The 21127-nt window shown below is 38.0% G+C and overlaps 1 protein-coding gene across 4 annotated transcripts in view; it reads left to right on the plus strand.

Annotated features, from left to right (window-relative positions):
- The window catches only part of RBKS (ribokinase), a 70571-nt gene that overhangs the window by 29116 nt on the left and 20328 nt on the right, over positions 1-21127 (plus strand). For 2 of the 4 annotated variants that reach the window (XM_050314617.1, XM_050314616.1), the window contains 3 exons: positions 5178-5342; positions 10725-10816; positions 20331-20519. In XM_050314617.1, the coding sequence (XP_050170574.1) occupies positions 5178-5342; positions 10725-10816; positions 20331-20519 (446 nt within the window). The remainder of the gene's footprint in view (positions 1-5177; positions 5343-10724; positions 10817-20330; positions 20520-21127) is intronic. The other 2 variants (XM_050314619.1, XM_050314618.1) reach the window with 2 other exon arrangements.

The following is a 21127-nucleotide window of genomic DNA, read 5'->3' on the forward strand; positions in this document are numbered from 1 at the left end:
ATCTTGTGGATATAAAACCTTTACAAGCACAGGAAAGGGAAATTGATTGTTCAGGGCCATGAGGTTCACAGTGGGATATCTTACATGTTAGTGACAGTGTGAAGCGTCTCTGATAGTCTTATGATTCACATAGTAACAAGAATGATGCATAAAGTCATGTAGTTTGTGTCTTTGAGAAACTGAAAAATCCTGTGTTAACACTGGCCTCAGATTTCATTTAAAATCTAGTAGAAGAGCAAACCTGGTCAGAACTATGCTCTAAAGCAAACAGATGTACAGAATTGTTAATAGTTCTTGTTGTTACTTCTCCCAAAAACCATCTGGTGCCTGAACTGAGTAAATTGCAATAAAATAGCGGCACTTATGTGCTTTGCTGTTGCAAGAGACACTATTTTTTTCCTGTAGAAACCTGGCTGATTTGACCTAAACAAGTTTTACAGCACTTTTCAATGGGCTTGTCTGCACATGCATGTTTTACTGCAGTGGCTGTACTGGCATAGCTGAAACACCACAGCATTGAATGGACTGGGGTAATTTCTGCTGGTTCAAATTATACCTAAAAGGGAAGCATTTGAAGTTGGGGTTGATGATGCTGTTTTGTGTTAAGACAATGAGCGACAAATAAAAAACATAGCTATCATCTCTTTGAATTGCCAAGTTTTTAATTGCTGTATTTTCACACACCTAATCTGCCCTTTTTCTTACCAATTCTTTACAAATACAGATACTTGGGAAACCTAAGTCATCTGAGTAAAATCACAGGCAGAAGTAGGAGAGATATTCAAGGAGAGAATGTATGAGACTGTGATGTATGAGTGAAGGCAGAGGAAAAGAAAGCTGTTGAGAGCAGTCATAGGAAGCTCTGAAGTAAACTTTCCCTATTGTTACCTCAGTATGTCTAGCTGGTGGTGCAGAATTTGTGGGAAGTTTTTTACTGGTTAATGAATTGCACTACTGTAATTCACACACTGTTGTAATTGGCGAAGTACTAAAAATTTGAAAACTATTGGGCACGTTTGATACTCTCAAAATTGCATGATATTCTGGGGCAATACAGTATAGTTTCAATAAACGATAGAGAGGTTAAATCTCTGCTTTAATACAAAATGGTGACAGAGATGTTTAACGAGTTTATAGTGCGGCACTGGGGAGCATGCAGGCCAGAGGTGCTGCAAGGTTCCCTCTGGGTGGTCTCAGAAATCTGTGCAGAAATCTTGCTGGGACCTTGTCTTCCTTTCAGTTTTCTCTTTCGTGCAACTGCCTTTTCAGCCTACGTTTTGACTGAACACAAGCTTTAGTTTATCAGGACCCTGTACAATTCAAATCTGTACTTTCACTCTTAAGGATGAAAGCTGGTACATCCACCTGCTTTTCTTAACACGTTTTCTTCGAGGTGCATCACACCACTTTGAACCCCAGGTTTTATTTCCCCTTTCAGCCTTCCTCCTGCCACGAGCTCTGTCACTTAGCACACATTCTGCCAACAGTGTGCTGTTGGGTGGTGAGAACTCCATGACGTGATGATGTGTGTTGTACTTTTACACACACATGTAGGGAGGAAAAACTCTCTTTATGGATAATTTTTTCCATGATTACCTCTGAAGTTTCTTGCAGCTTTGTCTATATTTGCTACTGACTGTTGATGGTGCCGTTATGCTGGCCTGACTGGACTAGAGGTTTGAACGAGTCCGACAACTTCCACATTCATAACAAAAATTCAGTGGAGGGACAACAGAGATTGGCAGGTCATGATCAAAGTTCTCTTGATTATTGCAAGTTAGGACTTAAGGCTCACCTACACAGAACACAGCAAGATAACCCTCAGTTGAGGCAGGCATTCTGCTGACTTGATGATAAGGTTATTAATCATTCATGAACAGTGAATAGACATTATTTTGTAAGTAAGTGTACCTTCAGTACCAAAGCACTACTAGTATAAAAACATTCAAAATATATATTTAGATAAGGCTAAATAAACAAGGCAAACCTAGCATACATATGCCAGCTTGTTTGAATTATGCTTTCCAAAGAGGAAAACCTTTGGTTTGAATCTTCAGGTTTCTGAAGAAATGTCACCTGCATTTTAGAGACTTTCTATTGACATTCATCATGAACTTGAACGTTTTGTGTAAAAGACTGTTCAATACTTCTACCAAGTGGTTGCATAGAAATTATGATACTGTAACACACCCAAAACTTGCCCTCATATTCATGAACTGTGTGATTTGGCAGCAGATGCTTTTCTTATAGCATTCTTTTCTGGTCACAAATATAATCTTTTTTCTGTATGAATTATTATACACAAGCTCTGCTGCTATTGTTACAATTGCAGTGTTTGAGATTTTGGTGAATTCTTAGCACTACTGATGGTTTTTGGGCTCATCATCTAGTTTTAAAGAGTGATAGTTATTGCACCGTGGTGTTTACTGGTTTGACACTGATTTTTCCACTGGCACTTCTCATCTGGTGGCATCCATAAAATGACCTTTGTAAAAGAAGTGTAACTTGAGTTACCTGTCTTTCTAAGAAGTGACATATCAGGTTTAGAAGCCCAGCTGAGGACATGAGTATTTACATATGCAGCATTCACGCTGATTGTACCCAATCCCCATCTGGTGTAAGCTTGTGCACATTATCAGCTTCATTTAGCTGTTAAAGCTTATAGCAACTGGGAATGTGGCTCTTAATATTCTAGCCAATGTCTGCAAAACTTAAAATTATGTAGATGCTCCCATCAAAACTGAGAATTTTTAGTTTAAGAAAAGATATTTTAGAATTAATGGTAGTGCAGTCCGTATATTGTTCTCCTTCTTAGTGTAGGTAATGTTTTACCTCACTGGAGTGGTTTTATAAGCTAGGTATATGGCTTAAGGCTTTGCCTAGAGGTGACAGAGATACATAGACACTTCTGGACAATAGTTTTTCTCTTCCTCAAAAAGATATCTAAGTCTGAAAAAGTTCTGAAAATATTTATCTCTTCTCCTTGTTGAAGGAACCTAGAAAAATTATTTTTAGAGATTTAAATTTTCTTAGACTTTCCTAGTACGTAGGATTTTTTTTTAAACTTAAAAAATTAGTTCATGTTGGACAAGATGAATCCCACCACTCTTTGCCATCTGTCTTTAACTCTGTTGTCCCTGGTGCTGATTTCCCATCTGATTTCCCTGGCAAGAAATAATTGCTGTCAACAAAATGGTTGCTGTTAATATGAAATTTTGGTATTAATTCTGAATACATGGGTCCAGATTCTGCCTTCATGCACCCTGGTGTAAGTTTGTGCGGACTGCTGACATTCATGTTAGTGTGGTATATGCAGCTAAGGAGAGAAGGTGGGGGCTTGCCTCCAGATGGGGTTAAGTTGTCTGCTTTGTTGCACCGTAGTAGGTACTGCACTTCCCTGGCAGGTTTGAAAGCACACTTTATGTCTCTGACCTTTTGTAGGTACAAAGAAAAGCTTCAGACTGTGATCCAGTGCAGCATGGTCTACCTTGAATTTGCACATATGGGTTTAAGCAAACAGCCCTCCTTATCGCCTTGGGCCATTAGCTCTAAAGTCTAATAATAATATACATGTCAGTACAGCTAAATAGTTCAGCAAGATAATGCAGCAAGACATGTGGATAGAGTCTGAGATTCGAGGAAGCACATAGTCCAGGCAGAAAATAAATAGATTTTTGTTCCACTGATTCCCTGCCTTTTACTGTTTGCACTGCTGCACCCTATAAGCTTTCAAAATACATGCTTGTTAAAATAGGTGCAATTTGCCTTTGAATATTTTCTCAACAGGATTCAGATATCTTTGGTAACATTTACTTGTTGCAGAAGGTTTTTTGTTTTCTTTTCTTTTGTTTTTTATCCAAGATGCCCATCATTGTCTGTTGAAAAGCAGGGCGTTGGCTTTAAGTGCTGAGGTTTTGCTTTTCATATGCAGCTGTTCTGTACCAAACCATTGACAGCAGAATTGCTTTGGAAAGCTTGGGTCCCTCCCTCTGAGCTCACTATATTATTCTTTCCATTGTCCTGCTTTCTTTTCAGAACATATTTAGGGAGAGAAGCTTTGCACGTTTCTTATTCAAAGGACTTTGAAGTCACATTCAACAAAAATAATGTATTTAAAAACATAAATATTTATTTGCAGAGTAATTCAGTTCATTACAGAATTGGTAGCCTTTAATGATTGGCAGTCCTTAAAGGAATCTTCAGCGGGGGCGGGCTGAGCCTGTAAATCAAGGAACAACTGACTTATTGAATTTAATACCTGAGTGATTAATAATAAATTTTAATTTGAAGGCACCCATGCCTGAAGGTCTCTAAGTGTTGTAATAGAGATTAAAAAGAGAAAGAAGCTGCAATAAAAGGTGATTTGTGTGTCTGAAGAAAAACAAAAGAATATTTAGAACCTCACCTAACTGTTACACAAACAAATGGAAGGGATCTTAGAGGTGCTCTGAGACACTGCTGTGCTTCCTCACGCATAGCTTTGTTTAGACCATCTACTGGGCAGCTTTAGGTGCAGAACAAGCTGTCGCCCACCTTCTTCACTCAATCCTGATAAAGCTTTTCTTAGACACAGTCATCACCAGTCTGGGTTTCGGTGACAAGCTGGTTCTGGTTTTCATGATGGTTAGGAGCCCTAAGTTGAAATGTCTCAGGTAAATGGCACAAGCCTGCTTCTCTGAAATCTAAAGAACATGCATAATTTTCATAGCTGTGTGAAATACTCTTTGTTCCCAGCTGATGGGAAAAATTTGGCATATGAGTTCGGTAATCATATCGATGCTTTTCTCTTCCAAATGCTACTGGAATATTTTAGGAAAATGGAAATATCAGCCTTAGCATGTATCCTCCATCTCCACTGTGACTAGTACAGTGCTTCGTTAGAGTTCATAGAAAATACCAAAATAAGACTGGGGAATGCCCATACATGATTTTTCCCAAAGAAATATATAATACATTTGTTGTGCAGTGTAGCATTCATTGGTCCATTGATCTTTTTAATTATCCTCGGAAATATCTGGATATTTGAAAATGTCAGCACTGCATACATTTTTAGTGGGGATTTTTTTTGAAAGTACATTAAAATATTCATCTTAAATGTATTGTAAAAAAAATCAGGGAATTGTTTTACATACTTCATTGCGAAAACTATTGTAAAAAACACTATATCTTCTCTTTAGGACAGAATGTTATTGTCATAGTCCCAGGAGCCAACCTGCTTTTAAATTCTGAAGACCTGAAGAGGGCTTCTGATGTCATCTGTAAAGCCAAAGTGCTTGTTTGCCAGCTAGAAATAACCCCTGCTGTTTCTCTTGAAGCTCTGAAAATGGCACGTGCCAGTGGAGGTAATTTGACATAAACCATTCTGTCTCTTTCATTTGTGCTGCATGAAAAATATTCTTTATCATGCTTTCCAAATAAAGATCCTGTGGTCTATTCTGGTTTCTGTCATACTAGTTTTATTTAGAATTGAAACAATAGCCAACAAATTCATGCTATGCTAATGAAAGCTGAATTCAGTTTTAAAATTTTGCAGTGTTTACCTTGAATGGCAAATCAACCCATACCCTTATAATTTCCTTTTATACGTCTGATGCTGCCTTTCCACCTGCTTTCATGCAGTGACTAAATACAGTATAATGTTGCAAGGTCAGGAGCTATGGGCCTGACTCTGGTATTATTCCAGAGCAGAACAAGGATAACGAGTGGCAAGTCGGTAAAGTTCCACACACAGTAAAGTAAATCAAATGACCTCAAAACCAGACTTGTGTCTGTGTTCTCCCAGCATAGCAGTAGGTATGGCTGTGGTTTTCTATACAGTAGTTGACATCCTTAAAATAAAATAAAAATGTTTTTTCTTCTTAACCGTGCTTAGAGTGTGTCTGGGCATGATGCCATTGAAGAGACACAGTCATGGTCTGTGAAATTATTAGTAAATTGTTACTGTACTGTACGTTTAAATGTAGGGCATCATTCCTTCAGTGTAGCATATACATAGATGAAAGCTCACATTTTACCTGAATAGGATGGGGTTTTGTTACCAACATAATGTTTTTGTTTTTTAAAATGCCTGTAATGCTTTCAGCTAGTCAAGCACAATTACCACAGTATTTGAACACTAAGTAAATAATTATGCAAGTGAGGCATCTATATGAGATTTTAAAAACGTTTTTCCCATCTATCCAGAACATAAGACTGGGAGGGGACAGCTCATACATAGCATGATCAGTCACGCAGTGGATCAGGGATGGAACTGGGATCAGAACTAGCTAGTACCTTGCAGCTGGGCCAAGGCTTGCTCCAATAGATCACAGCGTGCAGAGATTGTTGGCTTTTCAGTTCTCCTTCTGCAGCATGATCTGTTGTGCACCTGTTGTGTTCACTGGTGTTCATACACTAGTGTAGATGTCAGATGTAGCAGAGCTTTATGCATCGTGTTTGTGTGTTCCATGCCGATTTAAGCAACGTTGTTAGATGGGAGGCTGGTAGAGAGGGCCCTGAAACTGTGATGGTAATAGTCATAAAGTCTGTGAACAGAACCGTGCATGGGGAAAAATTCTTTGATTTCTGTTTGAAATGTCAAAACTGGGTTCATGCAAATCTACATAAAAATTGAAAACTTTAAAATCTGAATAGCTTCTGAAATGCTTAAAATTCCAGGCACAGGGGAGTGGGAGGGGCAGCAGGAGGGAGGGCATGGAACAGAACTTACTATATATTTTCATTATGTTTTATGAAAATGGATAAAAGCATTCTTAATCTAATGGTTAATGGACTATAGTTGAGGCCTGAGTCAATATCCATGACTTATTTTGTCTACTTCTAACTCTATGCACACATTTGGCAAGATGCTTCACACTTCTGTCACCCTCCTATGGCAAGATGCCAGCCTGTGACAGGAGAAAAGATACGATTTTTTTAAACGCAATTGAAAAGATTCAAACCTGATACACGGAACAGGCAAGCAACCATTTGGCAACTGTAGACAGCACAATATATCGAGAAAAGATAGTAGTCAGCTGTGGGCCAGCTACAGTTCTGTGTTGTCAGCATGCTATCATTGTGCAGCTCTTCTATCAGGAAAGTTTGGTTGCTTCTCCTTGAAAGCAATAGGCTACACATGTTCAAATGTCATGTACCATCAAATCTAAGTAAACAGCTGAGCTTGTGGCATTGTAAAAATCTATCCATAGCCAACAGTAAATTTTTAATACCGTTTCCCTTCTTTTAGCCTGCAATAGCTTCATGTATAATGTAGTACTGCATGTTGAAATGTGCACTTGACTATTTTTGTTTAAAACAGATGCATTCCCAGATGCTTCAAACCCCTGTTTCAATGGGTTTTTTGCTTGTTTTTCTTCATTCTTACTGAAAGAAATAAACAAAAGCGAGAAAGAATATGGTCACACAAGCAAGAACTCTTTGCTTCTCTTCAGTGAACATCATCTGGATCTGTAAGCTAGAGAGAGACATCTCATGTCTCAAGGATGAAAGGAAGGAAGGAAGGATTGTGAAGTAGGTATAAATTGTAGTGGAAATCTGACTGGACTAATAAAGGGTTTTAGTGGCTGATGGTGAGAAGCTGCTGCTGCTTCCGAGGGCGGGATCACTGCACTGATGGACAAAATATTGCTGTATATCAAAGTCTGTAAAGCAGTTGTTGGGCTTCTGTAAAGATAGACTCCTTTCAAGATGGCTGATAATGCCATACGAGCTGCATATTCCTACAGCATATTAATACTGTAGTGAAGAATGAGCTGGAAGCAGCCTCACTTATTAAGATTCCATGTCACTTGCAGGGGAGCTTTCTTTTAAAGCTAAGCCTTTACAATGGTGTGTAAACCTGCCTGATTTTAACTGTATTATCTGCCTTTGGAAAATAAGTTCCTCTCACATAGACTTCAGAAAATTCTTAAGGGCTTCACAGCTAGCTTCCCTCAAGAGTCTGTCCACACAGGCAGGTGTCCCTTTGGGCAACATGAGTTGCAGTGTAATTCCTGAATCTGGTTTTAGGTAACTTCTTTTATACTCCTAAAGATCAGTTGTAGGCCCAGGAAGCACAGAGCAGGAGCTTGCTTAATTTTAAATACAGAAAAGACAAAGGTGAACGGGAATGCTGGGGAGGGAAAGTAGATTTCAGACAAGGGAAATGTAGGAGGGATTTTCTTGATTTTTGGGGGTGGCAGAGGAAGAAGGAAGGGAGAAGCTGAAATAAGAACAAAATTGGAACAGAGATTAGGATTTGTTGAATAGAGATTGGAATATGGGTATAGAGGCAGGGAGTAGGCTGTGGGCACTGGAAGTGGGAATAAGAAAGTGGAGAGGGGGCGTAAAGAGATACGATGTCGTGAAAGTTGAGTGGAAAAGGTTACAATTGCATAGTTCCTATGCAAGGAGGCATAAAGAATAAAAGGTAGGTGAGGAGAACGAGTCTTGGAAAAGGGAGAGAAGTGGATGAGCTCGAGAAGTGGACCCATGGGAATAGCATGTGATTTATCAAGACCAAATGCAAGATGCTGCACCTGGGTCAGGGCAACCCCAGTATCAGCACAGGCTGGGGGTTAAACAGACCAAGAGCAGCCCTGCCAAGGAGTTGGGGGTGCTGGTGGATGAGAGACTGGACATGACACATCAGTGTGTGCTTGCAGGCCAGAAAGCCAATCATGTCCTGGTCTGCATCCAAAGTAGCATGGCCAACAGGACAAGGGATGTGATTCTGCCCCTCTACTCTGCTCTGGTGAGACCTCACATGGAGTAATGTGTCCATCTCTGGGGTCCTTAGAACAGGAAGGACGTTGACCTGTTGGAGTGAGTCCAAAGAAGGGCCTCCAAGAGTATTAGAGGAATGGAGCGCTATGAGGAAAGGCTAAGAGAATTAGGATTCGTCAGCCTGGAAAAGAGAAATCTTGGGGTTGACCTAATTGCGGCCTTCCAGTATCTGAAGGGAGCCTACAAGAAAGATAAAGAGAAACTTTTTACAAGAGCATGTAGTGACAGGACAAGGGGAATGGCCATCAAACAAACACCCAGGCCATTCTATGATTCTGTAATTCTGTGAAAGATTTTGGACAGAAAATTTGGTGGTCCTTGGAAGAACCAAACAGTGCACCCTCTTCTTCACAGCCTGAAAGAGGATTTTAAGGTTCCTCTATCTTCCCTTCTGCTCAGCAGATATTAAATATGGGATAAAACTAGTAGTAGTATATTATACCCTGTTCATGATGAGTATTACTTAAAACCCAAGTTGGAACACTTCCAGTGCTGCTCCTGACCCGTGTATATGTTGGTGTGATACCACATGACAGAGTTTGTTTTCCAGTATATGCTGTTTGGGTTTTTTACCTAGGAAAGTATACCTTAAAGATTTGTGTTTAAAAAAACTTCATTAGGATTGCAGTTCAGAAAATAGGAAATGCAAGAGTTAAGGTTGCCTGTGAAACCTTAATTTGTCTCCTTTCTGCATATGTATTATGTTGCAGTCTTTAATTATGTGATCACATGCTGTTTTTCAGTGGTATGTGATCATATAATTAAAGAGTTTATTATAATACATACTGTATTGTAATAATATAAGGGAACCAAATTAAGATTTCATTGGAGTTTCTAATCCTGGCATTTTCTAACTTCTGAGTACAAGTCTTTGTCACTTCAACAGTCTTTTTAATGAGGCAGGTAGAGGGACATGATAAAGTTGTACAGGCGAGGGCTAAAATTTGCAGAGGATTGATCACCTAACTTCTAAACTTCTTGGTACTCAGATTTCAGAAGTCTCTGTGCATCTTTGTCTTTTAGGGCATTAACTGGGATTCAAAAGCATTCAGGGTGTCTAACAATTATGTGTTATAGCTTACAGTCTAAATACGTGTTCAGGACTGAAAATGTATGCATCCATATTGGAAGATTTGATCAATTACTATAAGGAAGATTTCTGAAGTAGGTGTGTGCTTTATGTAAAAATGATGGACTTGTGGTTAAGTCACAAGTATTAATCATAAAATTGGCAAAGTGAGAATCCAAGGCTGCAGACTTCCTGTGTTAACAATGAGTAAGTCACTTACACTGTCCTCATGACAAACCTTTTCTGCTGTTACAAGGGGCCTTAGGCTACTACTCTTTAAAGTTAGGTTAACTAACATATTCTACCAGTGTTAAGTTTAGGTCTAGCTCTACCAGATAGCATATTAAAAATATACAGTACCTTGTCTACGCTACAGTTTTATAATGTGGCAGTTTGAACAAGTTAGGTAACACATTCAGAAGCACGTTTAACTCCTTGTCTGGACATGCCCTTCATTACTCCATAACCCATGATTCTTCACGTACAGAGCTCAGATAACCGCACTGAAAAAATTCTAGAACTAAATCAGTTCTTGTAAAACTTACTAATATCCTGGAAGAAGCATCATCAGTAAACAAATTGCATTACTGTTTAAGGCTTTTTTTCCTCTTTTTTTAATTTAATAATTCCTTGGCTATTTTTTCTGTTACTCCTCTCTCATGTTCCCATCATGACAGGTGCCTGCACATGAATTAGCATGGAACTTTAATATAAATAAAGTTTTTAGCGGTTGTATGAAATGAGGACATGGAAACTGAGAATCATTTTTGTGTTAATAATAAACACTGGGGGCCATGAATTAAACACAATGGTGTTTCAAGTGATGATTTACGAATCTAAAACACTACAGATTTAGACTTTCTTTTTCTTTTTTTTTTTCTTTTTCCAGTAAAGACTTTATTTAATCCAGCTCCGGCCCTTGCTGACCTAGATCCACAGTTTTATATCTATTCTGATATCTTCTGCTGCAATGAAACTGAGGTAATGGTCATATGTCATATTAAAGGAGTCTTAAGCAGTGAAATTTCAGAGGGATACTCTTCTTAGAAATGCAGCATAGGAAGCAGGAAAATTAAGCCATGCTCCTCTTATGTAGGACTTTTGCAGGTGACAGATTGGATTCCTGATATAAACAACAAAGAGGAGTATTCTAGAATACCTTTAGCTTGCACTCAAAATTATATTAGTTGTTTGCAGCAGGAAAGTTGGGTCCAACCCCTCTTACAAGTAGATCAGCAAAACAAATCCATGAAAACACTTTTAAAATGTTATCAGTGAGGGGTAAATGTTAAAATAGTCCCTTGATATGATTTCCAGAAATGCACTAGCCATAGTGTTCCGACAGTTTTAAACTGTCTTGCCAGGAGGTGATGCACTCATGCTGCACTTGATGGTAAATAGTAGCTTCATATGCCTCTTCCTGTCAGATCTGTTTCCAGTGAATTTGTTTTCTGGCCTTCAACTGTATGTTTTCTGTTGGGGGGGGGGGAGTTTCCCTCCTTTCCCTCTCTTTTCTAATTCAAGTGTGTTATTTCTCCCAAAGGAAATTATTTTTGTCACAAGAGACAAATTAAGCTCGTCTCATAAGCCCTTTGTTTAAATTTCCTATTTACTAGCATTTGGCATGCTGTGTTCCTTCCCCTCACCCTCTCTTTATATAAACAGGAATGTAGGAGAAGTAACCTAGTGGATAGAAGACATGCCTTGGTCACAGTTTAAGTTACCTCCAAGAAACAGGATTTCTGCAATGAACATGATACCTTTGGGTGGAAAGTAGGGCAAAGAGCTAAGAGAAAAGCATGGTCCTGCTTACTTACAGCACTTTTTGTCTGATGACAATGTCTACCAGAGTAAGTTCTTCAAGACTCAATTACCCTCTTTTGAAATTTCTGTTAAATCCCATGACAAACCGTATCAGAAGTTCTCAGTCCACGAGTCTTCTAACATTTAAGAGTCAGTCTAAGTAACTCAAAAGGACATCTTAATTTTATTCTGGGATGTTTTATTATGTGTCTGCTGTGTTCAGATACTACAGAGAATGCAGGAATTAACAAAACAGCAAGGTGAGAGATGCCATGGCTCTTTAGGTCTCTGGAAACCAAAGTTTCCGGGATTACTGGCAGTGATACAATTTGCAGCTCAGACACTCCAACAGCTATCAGAACTCAATTCTGTGTGATGAAGAGGACACCTCTACTCTCCCAGTATTTAGTAAATGTTGTTTGTAGTTTGTTTTTTTTCATAATGCCACTAGTTAATTTCTTTTCCCCGTGAAAACTTATCCCCCATATGTTAGAAACAAAACTTTGTTTTTCATTACTTGTCTATTCCTGACTTTTCTCTCATTGCTTTTTACAACACACATGCTAAAGTTTTCCCTTTGTTGTACTTTATTGCTAGAGGACAGTCTTGAAAGAGACATTCTTTGAGAAGTGTAGTTTGCTGGAGCCAGGGTGCATTATTATTATTACCACCACATAGAGAAAAGAAAATTACTTCTATTTGGAGAACAAGAAATACAGGTGTATAATTATAATAGATCCCTGCTCACTCATCTACCTTTCCTGCAGAGCTGGGGGTACAGTTTGCATTCTTTTCTGCTATTTTCTTTTAAAAATTAATTACCATGTGAAGATAGCTGGGATCACCGTAAGCAAGTCAGGCACAGAAGTATGCTCTCTACTGCTGATGAGGCTCATCTCTTCTGAATTTATGGAAATGCTAGACCTATGGAAGTTCCTGCCAACTGTATCATGGCAGCACAGATCCAAATGTAGGATTCCTACAGTGTATTCTGAGAACAAGAATGGCACATAAGTACCTCTGCTTTTAACAATAACCTTTTCAAACTTTGCATTGAAATCAATTACATTAGAATGAATGTAATAATCAATTTTGTTTGATTTCATGCTCTTCATGTGTCTGACTTGTATTGAACTGATTTTCAGGGATGGACTATTGCCATTGTCCCTTTCTTTTTGCAGAGAAAAGAGAAAAATGAAGCATTTGGTTTTCTTATGTCACAAGTTCGAAAGTTGTTTTTTTAGTAATTGTTTTATGTTCATATGCCATCTGTTTTCTGTTTTCTTTCATGACTTGCTTTAATTTCAGATCTTTGTAATGAATATACTCGAGAAGTTTGATATGAAGATAAATGTTTACATACCCAAATAAAGGTTACCAGTCACATCTCTGAATGGCAATTAAAAGCAACAAGTTGATTCTACAAATCCTAAAGATAATTCTGATTTTTTTCAGCTTTATCTATTCAACTAACTATATATGCATTTCCTTCATCTTCTTAAATCAGGGAGTACTGAATACTTTGATGATTCCAAACATTACAGGGAAAAGATCTTTTTACTTTTTTTTTTTTTAAATTTCCCTCAGTATCTACTGGCAGTCACAGTTATGAAAGAGCATTTGGATAAGATGTGCCTTTGCTCTGAGCAAATGATTATTCTTCTGGAATTTTTTAAATTATTATTCTCTTTGGCCGAATTATTGAATCCCTTGCTTACAACTGCTTTCCTGAGATGTTCTGTTCCAGCTCCACCTCCCCTCCTGGTTGGAATTTCCAAGTCTCAAATAGCTAGCCAAAATACTATTTATGTTCCTGCCTTACACCTTTTGGGATATTTTATTTTTTATTTGGGATTTTGAGGTACTACCAGAAAAAAAAAATTGTGTATTTCCTCTTTATCTTCAGAAAGTATTTTAAATAGTTAATAAATCATCCTGAGTTTAAAGATGAACTCTTTAGAGCTACCCAGTTCAACTGCTTCTAAGACATTCTTTTTAGCATGTGTGTGTGCTAAGACAAAATTAAATTTACACAGAATTTTTTTTATTGATTGGTTTGCATTTCTTAGTAATTTACATTTACAAGTATTTATCAAAATTTTACCAAAATGTTCCTATCTTTGTTGTTCACCAAGAACTACTTTTAAATTATAAAATCCTGTGGTTTGCAGAAAATATATGAACAGTATGTGTGAAACAGAAATTGTGTTGGCTGTAGAACAAACACCAGCCATTTAACTTGAGACATCTCACACACTGTGTGGAGTGTTTGTATTATTAAAGATGAGAAAAAGGGGATAGTCCTTGTGATGAGCTGAATTATTACTGAGTCAGAAGTTTATGTTATTTACAGCCATGAAGGTCAGGGGGTTTTATCTGCAATGCCCTTTGTCAAGGAATAAAAGTTTAAATATGTCAGCCGTAGTGTCAGCCATGGGGTGTCGGCTGCCAAACATGCAAATATCAAATACAACATCAACACTTTATACTCCATCCTTCATTAAATGCTTTAGGATTTAATGAAATCACATGTGGTATCTGGTATAACAGCACAGCTTGTTCTTATGGATTTATGTGCTGGAGAGAAGCAAACAGAATTACTCTATCAGTGAATTATCTACCATTAGTTTGTCTAGAAGGCTCTTCACAAGCTGTTCTTTTCACTCTTGCTTGTTGTAATAACAATTTTCTTTATGTCTGACATTACTTTCTTTTTATGTGGTTCCTGAAAAAAAAAGAAGTCAGAACAAATCTTGCAAGGTTATCAGCTCTTTCTTTGCTTAGCCTGTAGTTCAGTTTTATCTTTTCCCAGAAAGATCAAACTTGTTGAGACTAGTTTGTTAATTCCCAGATGTAGCACAGCCTAATCCCCGAGGTTTGTGCAGGAATGTGCTAGTTCTCCATTCCCTTAGTTCTTCTAATGAAAAATAAATGTATCCAATGTCATCTTGGTGAAAACTAATGGTTGTTCTTTCCAGTCATCTATAAATGTTGAAAACGAGACAACTCTGTACAAGATGAGCTGTTTGGAATACTAACCATTTTTTTCCCACGTATTTGTGTGATTCCTTGCTGCAGATGGCTCTAGGCATAACCACAATGTCAATACAGTTCATGTGTTGTTTTTCTTATTTAGTGTGCGCATGCAGTTACATAGCCTTGCAGGTTAGGAACCAAAATACATTGCACATCAGCGATTTCAATTTGATCCTCAGTGTTTTGAAGAACAGCTGCTTCTCCATTCAAAGAACACTGAGGAGCCCTTCAGGAGAAGGAAAACTCCTAAACGGTTGCAGTAAAGGACTAAGTTTGTCAAACTGTTTTTAATGCAAAACTAGGAACTGCTTTCTCCCTAATGTAAAGTGGGTATCAGGACTTGTAACCTAAAGAAGGCCTAGCAAAGATTTAATTAAATGCAAAGCAGAATACTTTGGGGCTTCAACGGTAGAAAGCAGCATAACTAAATATAAGTTAATTGCTAATTTTGTTAAATAATGCTGCAAGATATACAAAAATAATAAAGAAAAATAGATACTTTCCCACTGTTTCTTTTTAAGTATTACTGTCTATTACCAGAAGCTAGATCATTTTTTGGAAGAAATATTAATAAAGTAAATTTCTGTTAGTATGTCCAAAATCAAGAGACAATATTGACTTTTGCGAGATTCAGAGAATATCAGGTTTGTAAAACTATATCTGTAGTCTGGGAAAGGACATTTAAGGTACAGTTTATTAATAAAGAGAGATTAATACTGACAATAATCTTTTTAAAGCAAATATAATTGATATCTCTAGTAGTCAAAACAAAAACAGGTCCTTTTATAAAATATTATAAATAAAGTATTTCATAATATCTCTTGAATTAACCTTTTCTCTTTTAAGTAATAGAGAACAACTGTTCTGCCATTACATAGAAGTTGCCAGCAATTCACAGTATATTTTAATTCCAGCTTTGTTCTAAACCTAATTTTATCAGTCACTGGAAACTATGAAATTTCCCATATTTAGTCTAAAATGAAAGATGTTACTTTTGGGAGGGAAAGGAATAGCTTCAGGCCAATTCATTTCAATCAGCTTTTAATTATTCTAGGACGATAAGTATTTCTGCCTGTATGTATGTAAAAATTTTATAATTTGAAACAACTGGAACTAGCTTGGCTTGTGGCCTGATCTTGCAATTGGTTATACACCAAATCTGTTGCACTACTTTTCTGGGACTGTCCACATGTGTTAGAATTAATGAGATTGAGTTCTTATTTTGTCATTCTCAAAGAAATCTCCTACAGTACGAGCCAAGTTTGTAGCCAACTGGCTTACTGTGTTTAAATATTTGAAATTAAAAATATTTTAAATTATCATATGTAGTTTTAGATGGGTTAGCCTTAAAACTGGAACAGTTTCCCAGTTATTATTTATTATTTCTCTTCCAGCAGTTCCTGGCAACGCTTGCAAAGTTGTTATTGTGTTAGGTCTACAAAAAACAGGCCAAATGGTAGACTGCTCCCCAAAGAATTAACACTTCTCGTTATTTCACCAGTTTAGATTTGCTGAGGGTCATAGGATTGTAGAGGTTAGGAACAGACCTCTGGATGTCTCTAGTCCAACACCGTGGTGAAGCATGGCCAGTTGAGGTCAGATTGCTCAGGACTTTGCCCAGTCAAGTTCTGAATCTCCAGGGTTGGAGACTGCATGACCTCTGGGCACCTGTTCCACTGCTTCATCACCCTTGTGGTGAAAAAGCTTGTCCTAATACTGGAATTTCCCATATTCCAGTTTGTGCTTGTTGTCTCTAGCCCTATCCCTGTGCCTCTTCAAAAAGACTCTGGCTTCCTTTTCTCTGTACCCACCTATTAAATTCCTGCAGACAGCAATAACATCTCCCCTTAGCTGTGAGTTCTTAAGGCTGAACAAGCCTGCTTCTCCCAGCCTCCTCTTGTTTCTGGTCACCTGGCTGTCTTGATGACCTTCCATCGCAGCATGCTGTGGTATGACAGTGTCTTACTTGTGCCAGAGATCCCAAAACTAGATATGATGCTGCAGATTCAGTCTTGCAAATGCCAAGCAGAGGATCCAGAACATCTTCACAAAAGTGTCTGTGTACTTTTTTGTAAGCCATAGGATGCCCCAAATGCACCACAGTTAGGAACAATTGGCAAGTGCTCATATGCTAGGATCATTCTCACTTTTAGCCAGTCTAAACCAATATTGCTGTTGAAAGAAGTAAATTGTTTTGGATTGACTTTTGGGGGTGGTGTGGAACTGGGGGTGGTGTTAATTTTAACACAGATCTGCCTTGAAATCCAGTTTGTTTCCAGGGCACATAGATGGCTGTGCTGGCACAAGAGAATGGGCCATGTGGACAGTAGTGGAAGGGAAAAATCAGGGCGGTTTTTTTTCTCTAGCAGTTCTGGTTTGCGTCAGCTTACTGTGACTAGACTCTGCAGTCTAAAGAGAGATGGAGTGTTAACTAGGATTAGTGAGGTCTGTGGTCAAGAATCTTCATATCAATGAAATTAAAAGCTTTAGTTAAATTTCTCTACCACTCTTGTAAACAAAATTCTGAAAATTCTTTGTAGATTAATTATATAATATCCATCATAGGTTAATTCTGACAGCAGTTGTGTGGAATGTTGTCTTTCTTTATGAGGTCCATTTAACTGAGTAGTTTTATGAGACTAGTTGCAGAAAAATAATATTCTTAATTTGCTGCTCTTTTGTACAGCATATGGCAAATGTCCACATTGGGCTTTTAGTATTGTTATTTAATTTTTTCTTTACATAACCATTAGTTATTTCCTTCAATTGTACCACAGTTTGTTTTTTAAATAAGATTCTACTGAAGGGAGGAACTTAAGAACTCACTATAGTATTTAACATCAGTTGACATTTACCGCAATCTCTAATTATTGGCACGGAATCTGTCTGGCTTCTGCTGCTTTTATGGTTCTTACAGCTTGTTCCAGTGTTTTTTAGTTTTACCATCCTGCTGTAGATGAGTTAGATGATAGTGGTTTCAAGCAGCCGAAGATCTACTTTTATACTGACTCTGTCTGTTCAAAAAAATTTTGTTTATTGGTATAAGCAGTGTAAAGATGAAAAGAAAGATTTCTGAAAAACCTTTCACATATCAGTCCCAGAACAATTCTTTCCCTACTCAAGCAAAAAATCCTGTTGACTTGGGATATAGGAGGCACAAAGAGGAGTACAGTCTTAATGCTAAACGTACAGGATGTGCGTTTCATGACGAACAATATTGTAATTAAATACTTCATTTACCTTACTCATGAGCTTACAGAAGTATACTAGGTAAGTAAACCCATATTAGATTTACTATTTCTCTACCAAAACCACATCCACTTTTATCCTGGAGACTTTGCAGCATAGGTAGAATGTTTGGAATTATTGCCCCTCACAAAGTACACTGGAAATTCAGCTTCCCAGTTTCATTCAAGGATTTGTGTTAATCCATTTTTATTCTTGTAACATGATGTACTAGGTGTTCTGAATACAGGAATGCATAGTTCCTGCTCCAGAGATCTTAAAATTCGTGAAGAGTCACAGACTCTTTAGATGCCTGAATAGATTATGTGTATATTTTAATACTATGTATCATCAATCCTTAGTTACTCTAAAAATATTATTAGTGCATTAACTCCTTGCAAAACTTGCAAGAAGATACATTCAAAATGTTTTGTGAGATACATTTTGAAACTAGTCAGTATTTTTAAATACTCTTATAATCTTTTAAAAACTGAAATATGTTTAATTTGCTTAAATAGTTCATACTGCAAGAGAAGTTGGAGTTACATGGTGACATGCCAAAGAGAAAACTGGGTAGGTTTAGGTGCCTTCTTATAATTTAAAGCTTAGTATATTCCTGTCTGGGATCAGTGTGGTTAAAAAAAGTAGTTTTAAGTTCTGTGTACATGTTAACCACACCTTGCCCTTGCAGCCCACAAGTTTACCCATCACCTCCTGCCACACCAGCCTCCCTCTCATAGTGATCAGATCAACAGTGCTTGAAATCATTGTGCATTTGTCTAAGAAGGGACGGCAGAACTTGGTCATAGAAGAAAATTAAAACCAGTAAGTCCTCTGCTAGTGATACTATAAACTCTAGGGAGAGTGTTGGCATAATCTGGCCCTTCAGAGCCTAAGGGTGGCTGCTCTCGCCTGGGTCAGGCTGAAACTCAGGAAATGACAGTGGTGAGCAGGCGCTGACTCACAGCTGGGGGCGGTTTGCTTGTAGATGGCTGTAGTAGTTCCTGTCCCCAGCTGTCTGCCCTCCCTCTCTTTACTACAGGCATGGCCTGTGCCCCATGAAGCAGTTGTTTAATCACTATAGTTTACAGTTTGTTACATCAAGAAGTATGTGCACTTCACAATTGAAATTTCAGTCAGGCAGAGGGAGGTAGTTTGAAATATTTCAGCAGCTGTTTCCCAAGAAGTTGAGCTGCCCCTGTAGCAGAGGTCAGGAGATTAGCTGCTGAAGAGGTTCCAAAGTAAGTTTTCCACTGAAAATAAGCTCTAAGAGTGTGGAAGTTATGTTCAGCTACAAGGCAGCTATCTGGAAATACTTCAGGCTGCATTCTTCAGGTTACAGCAGCAACCTTGTAGTAAGACTTCCCTTTTCTCAGGCAAGCAGGACAAAATTAAGTTTGGATGGCAAAACAGTATGTCTGTTTACTTACAGTTGAAGGCATACTGTGTTATGCAGGAGAACTGCCTGCTTCAGAGAAAACACAATTTTTATTTCCCTTTCGTCCTGTTTCATTCTCGTTCTCTTCCTTGCCAAAAAAAAGTGGAAAAGCACATGACGCTTGACAGTGCTATGCCTTCAAGAAAATGTATGAAGAGGTGAAAATGTTGTTTGATTCTGGAGTCTTCAATGCAGATTTTGGGGAACTTTTGCTCTTAGTTGGGTGGAGCTACAAGAGAATAATTTTAAGACCCAACTGGAAGAAGTAGACTTAAGGTCACCATCTGTTAGAAGAAGAGTTTATCTTTGTTTGTACAGAGCCAACACAATTGACAGAAGTTTATGAACATGGGCATGGCCATGGCCATAACACAAATACATGATAGTCTTGTAATGGGCCTTTCCCCAAAGACAGCTTCAGATAAGTCAGGTATTCTCATCAAAAAATGTATATAAAACTAAACAAAGTAGTCAAAGTTGAGCAATTTTTTTTCCTTGAAGAGAATTTTCCCTTCTAATTTAACACTAAGAATTTTTAAAAGTATTTAAAAAGTTTCTCACTTAGAGATAAATATCCCTCAACAATAGTGACCAAGTTGCCTTGTAACATTTTTCACATTAAACCACAAAGTGTTTTTGCCAAGACCGTGTCACTGTGTCCATTTCACAGATGAAAAAACTGAGGCATGTGGGAGAAATGTGATTTTACTAAGGGTTGTGTGCCAGGTAAGTTGTAGAAGCTGAAACTAGAATCCATGCCTCCTGCGTCTCTCTCTGCCTAGGCTTCTTTCCATTAGTCTGCTGCACCTGAAAGGCTTGCTGGTTTCCAGCGAGGAGCAAGGCACATTCTGAATATCAGTGTAGAAAGTAGTTTCGTGATCATCCTATAATACACATTTTAAAAAGATATTAAATACTGTTTTCAAGTGCAACTGTTGTCCAAAAATGAATGCTGTCAGATTATGATTTTCATTTGCGTGGGTTGTTTTCCAGGCAGAGATTTTAACGGGCATCCCAGTTGGCAACCTTGAAGATGCTGAAAAGGTGGGACGCATGCTGTTAGAAAGAGGGTGTAAGCTTGTAATTGTTACTCTTGGAGCAGAAGGCTGCATGATGATATCAGTAGAAGAACCCATTCCAAAGCACGTTCCTGCTGGGAAGGTCAGGGCTGTGGACACTACGGTACGTTTTTGTGGTTTAACTGTCTTGCTTTGGAAAAGACTGCTTAAGCACTAAGGGAAAGCAATGAGTAATCAGCCAAATCTTTGGGCACTAGCACAAAGGCTAATTTATGATGTGAAATTGATATCTTGCTTCCAGCCTCTCATGTATTAAATGTCAGTTCACTTGAGTTTTATAGTCTGTATTTTAGATGAGCTAGAGTTATTATACATACTCATGGTGTCTTCATGTTTGTCCTTTACTGAAGTAAGAACCTGTCTCTGACTGTAATGTCTGATGCCAGTGGCTTGAGCTGCAGTCTTTTTTTTTCACCTTTGCCCAGTCAAATACTTGGTCAGAGGCATTTTAGTCTTTGACATTGGGTACTTCTTTTTATTTCCTTCTCAGAACTAAATGATAGATACAGATAAAAACAGGACAGGCAATAGTTAAGATAACATTACTATGAAAACCTTACCACATTGCACATATGGGGCTATTTTGTGTTCCTAGTATTATCTGACATAAATCCAAAATAATTCCAGTGGAGTTACTGAGAGCAGCACAGGTCACGTTGTATGTACTAACTATACATTTAAATGCCTGTTATAATAACGTCATATTACATA

The sequence above is a fragment of the Myiozetetes cayanensis genome, unplaced genomic scaffold (assembly GCF_022539395.1).
Source record: "Myiozetetes cayanensis isolate MyiCay16 unplaced genomic scaffold, myiCay2020 scf2-11, whole genome shotgun sequence".
Taxonomy (NCBI): Eukaryota; Metazoa; Chordata; class Aves; order Passeriformes; family Tyrannidae; genus Myiozetetes; species Myiozetetes cayanensis.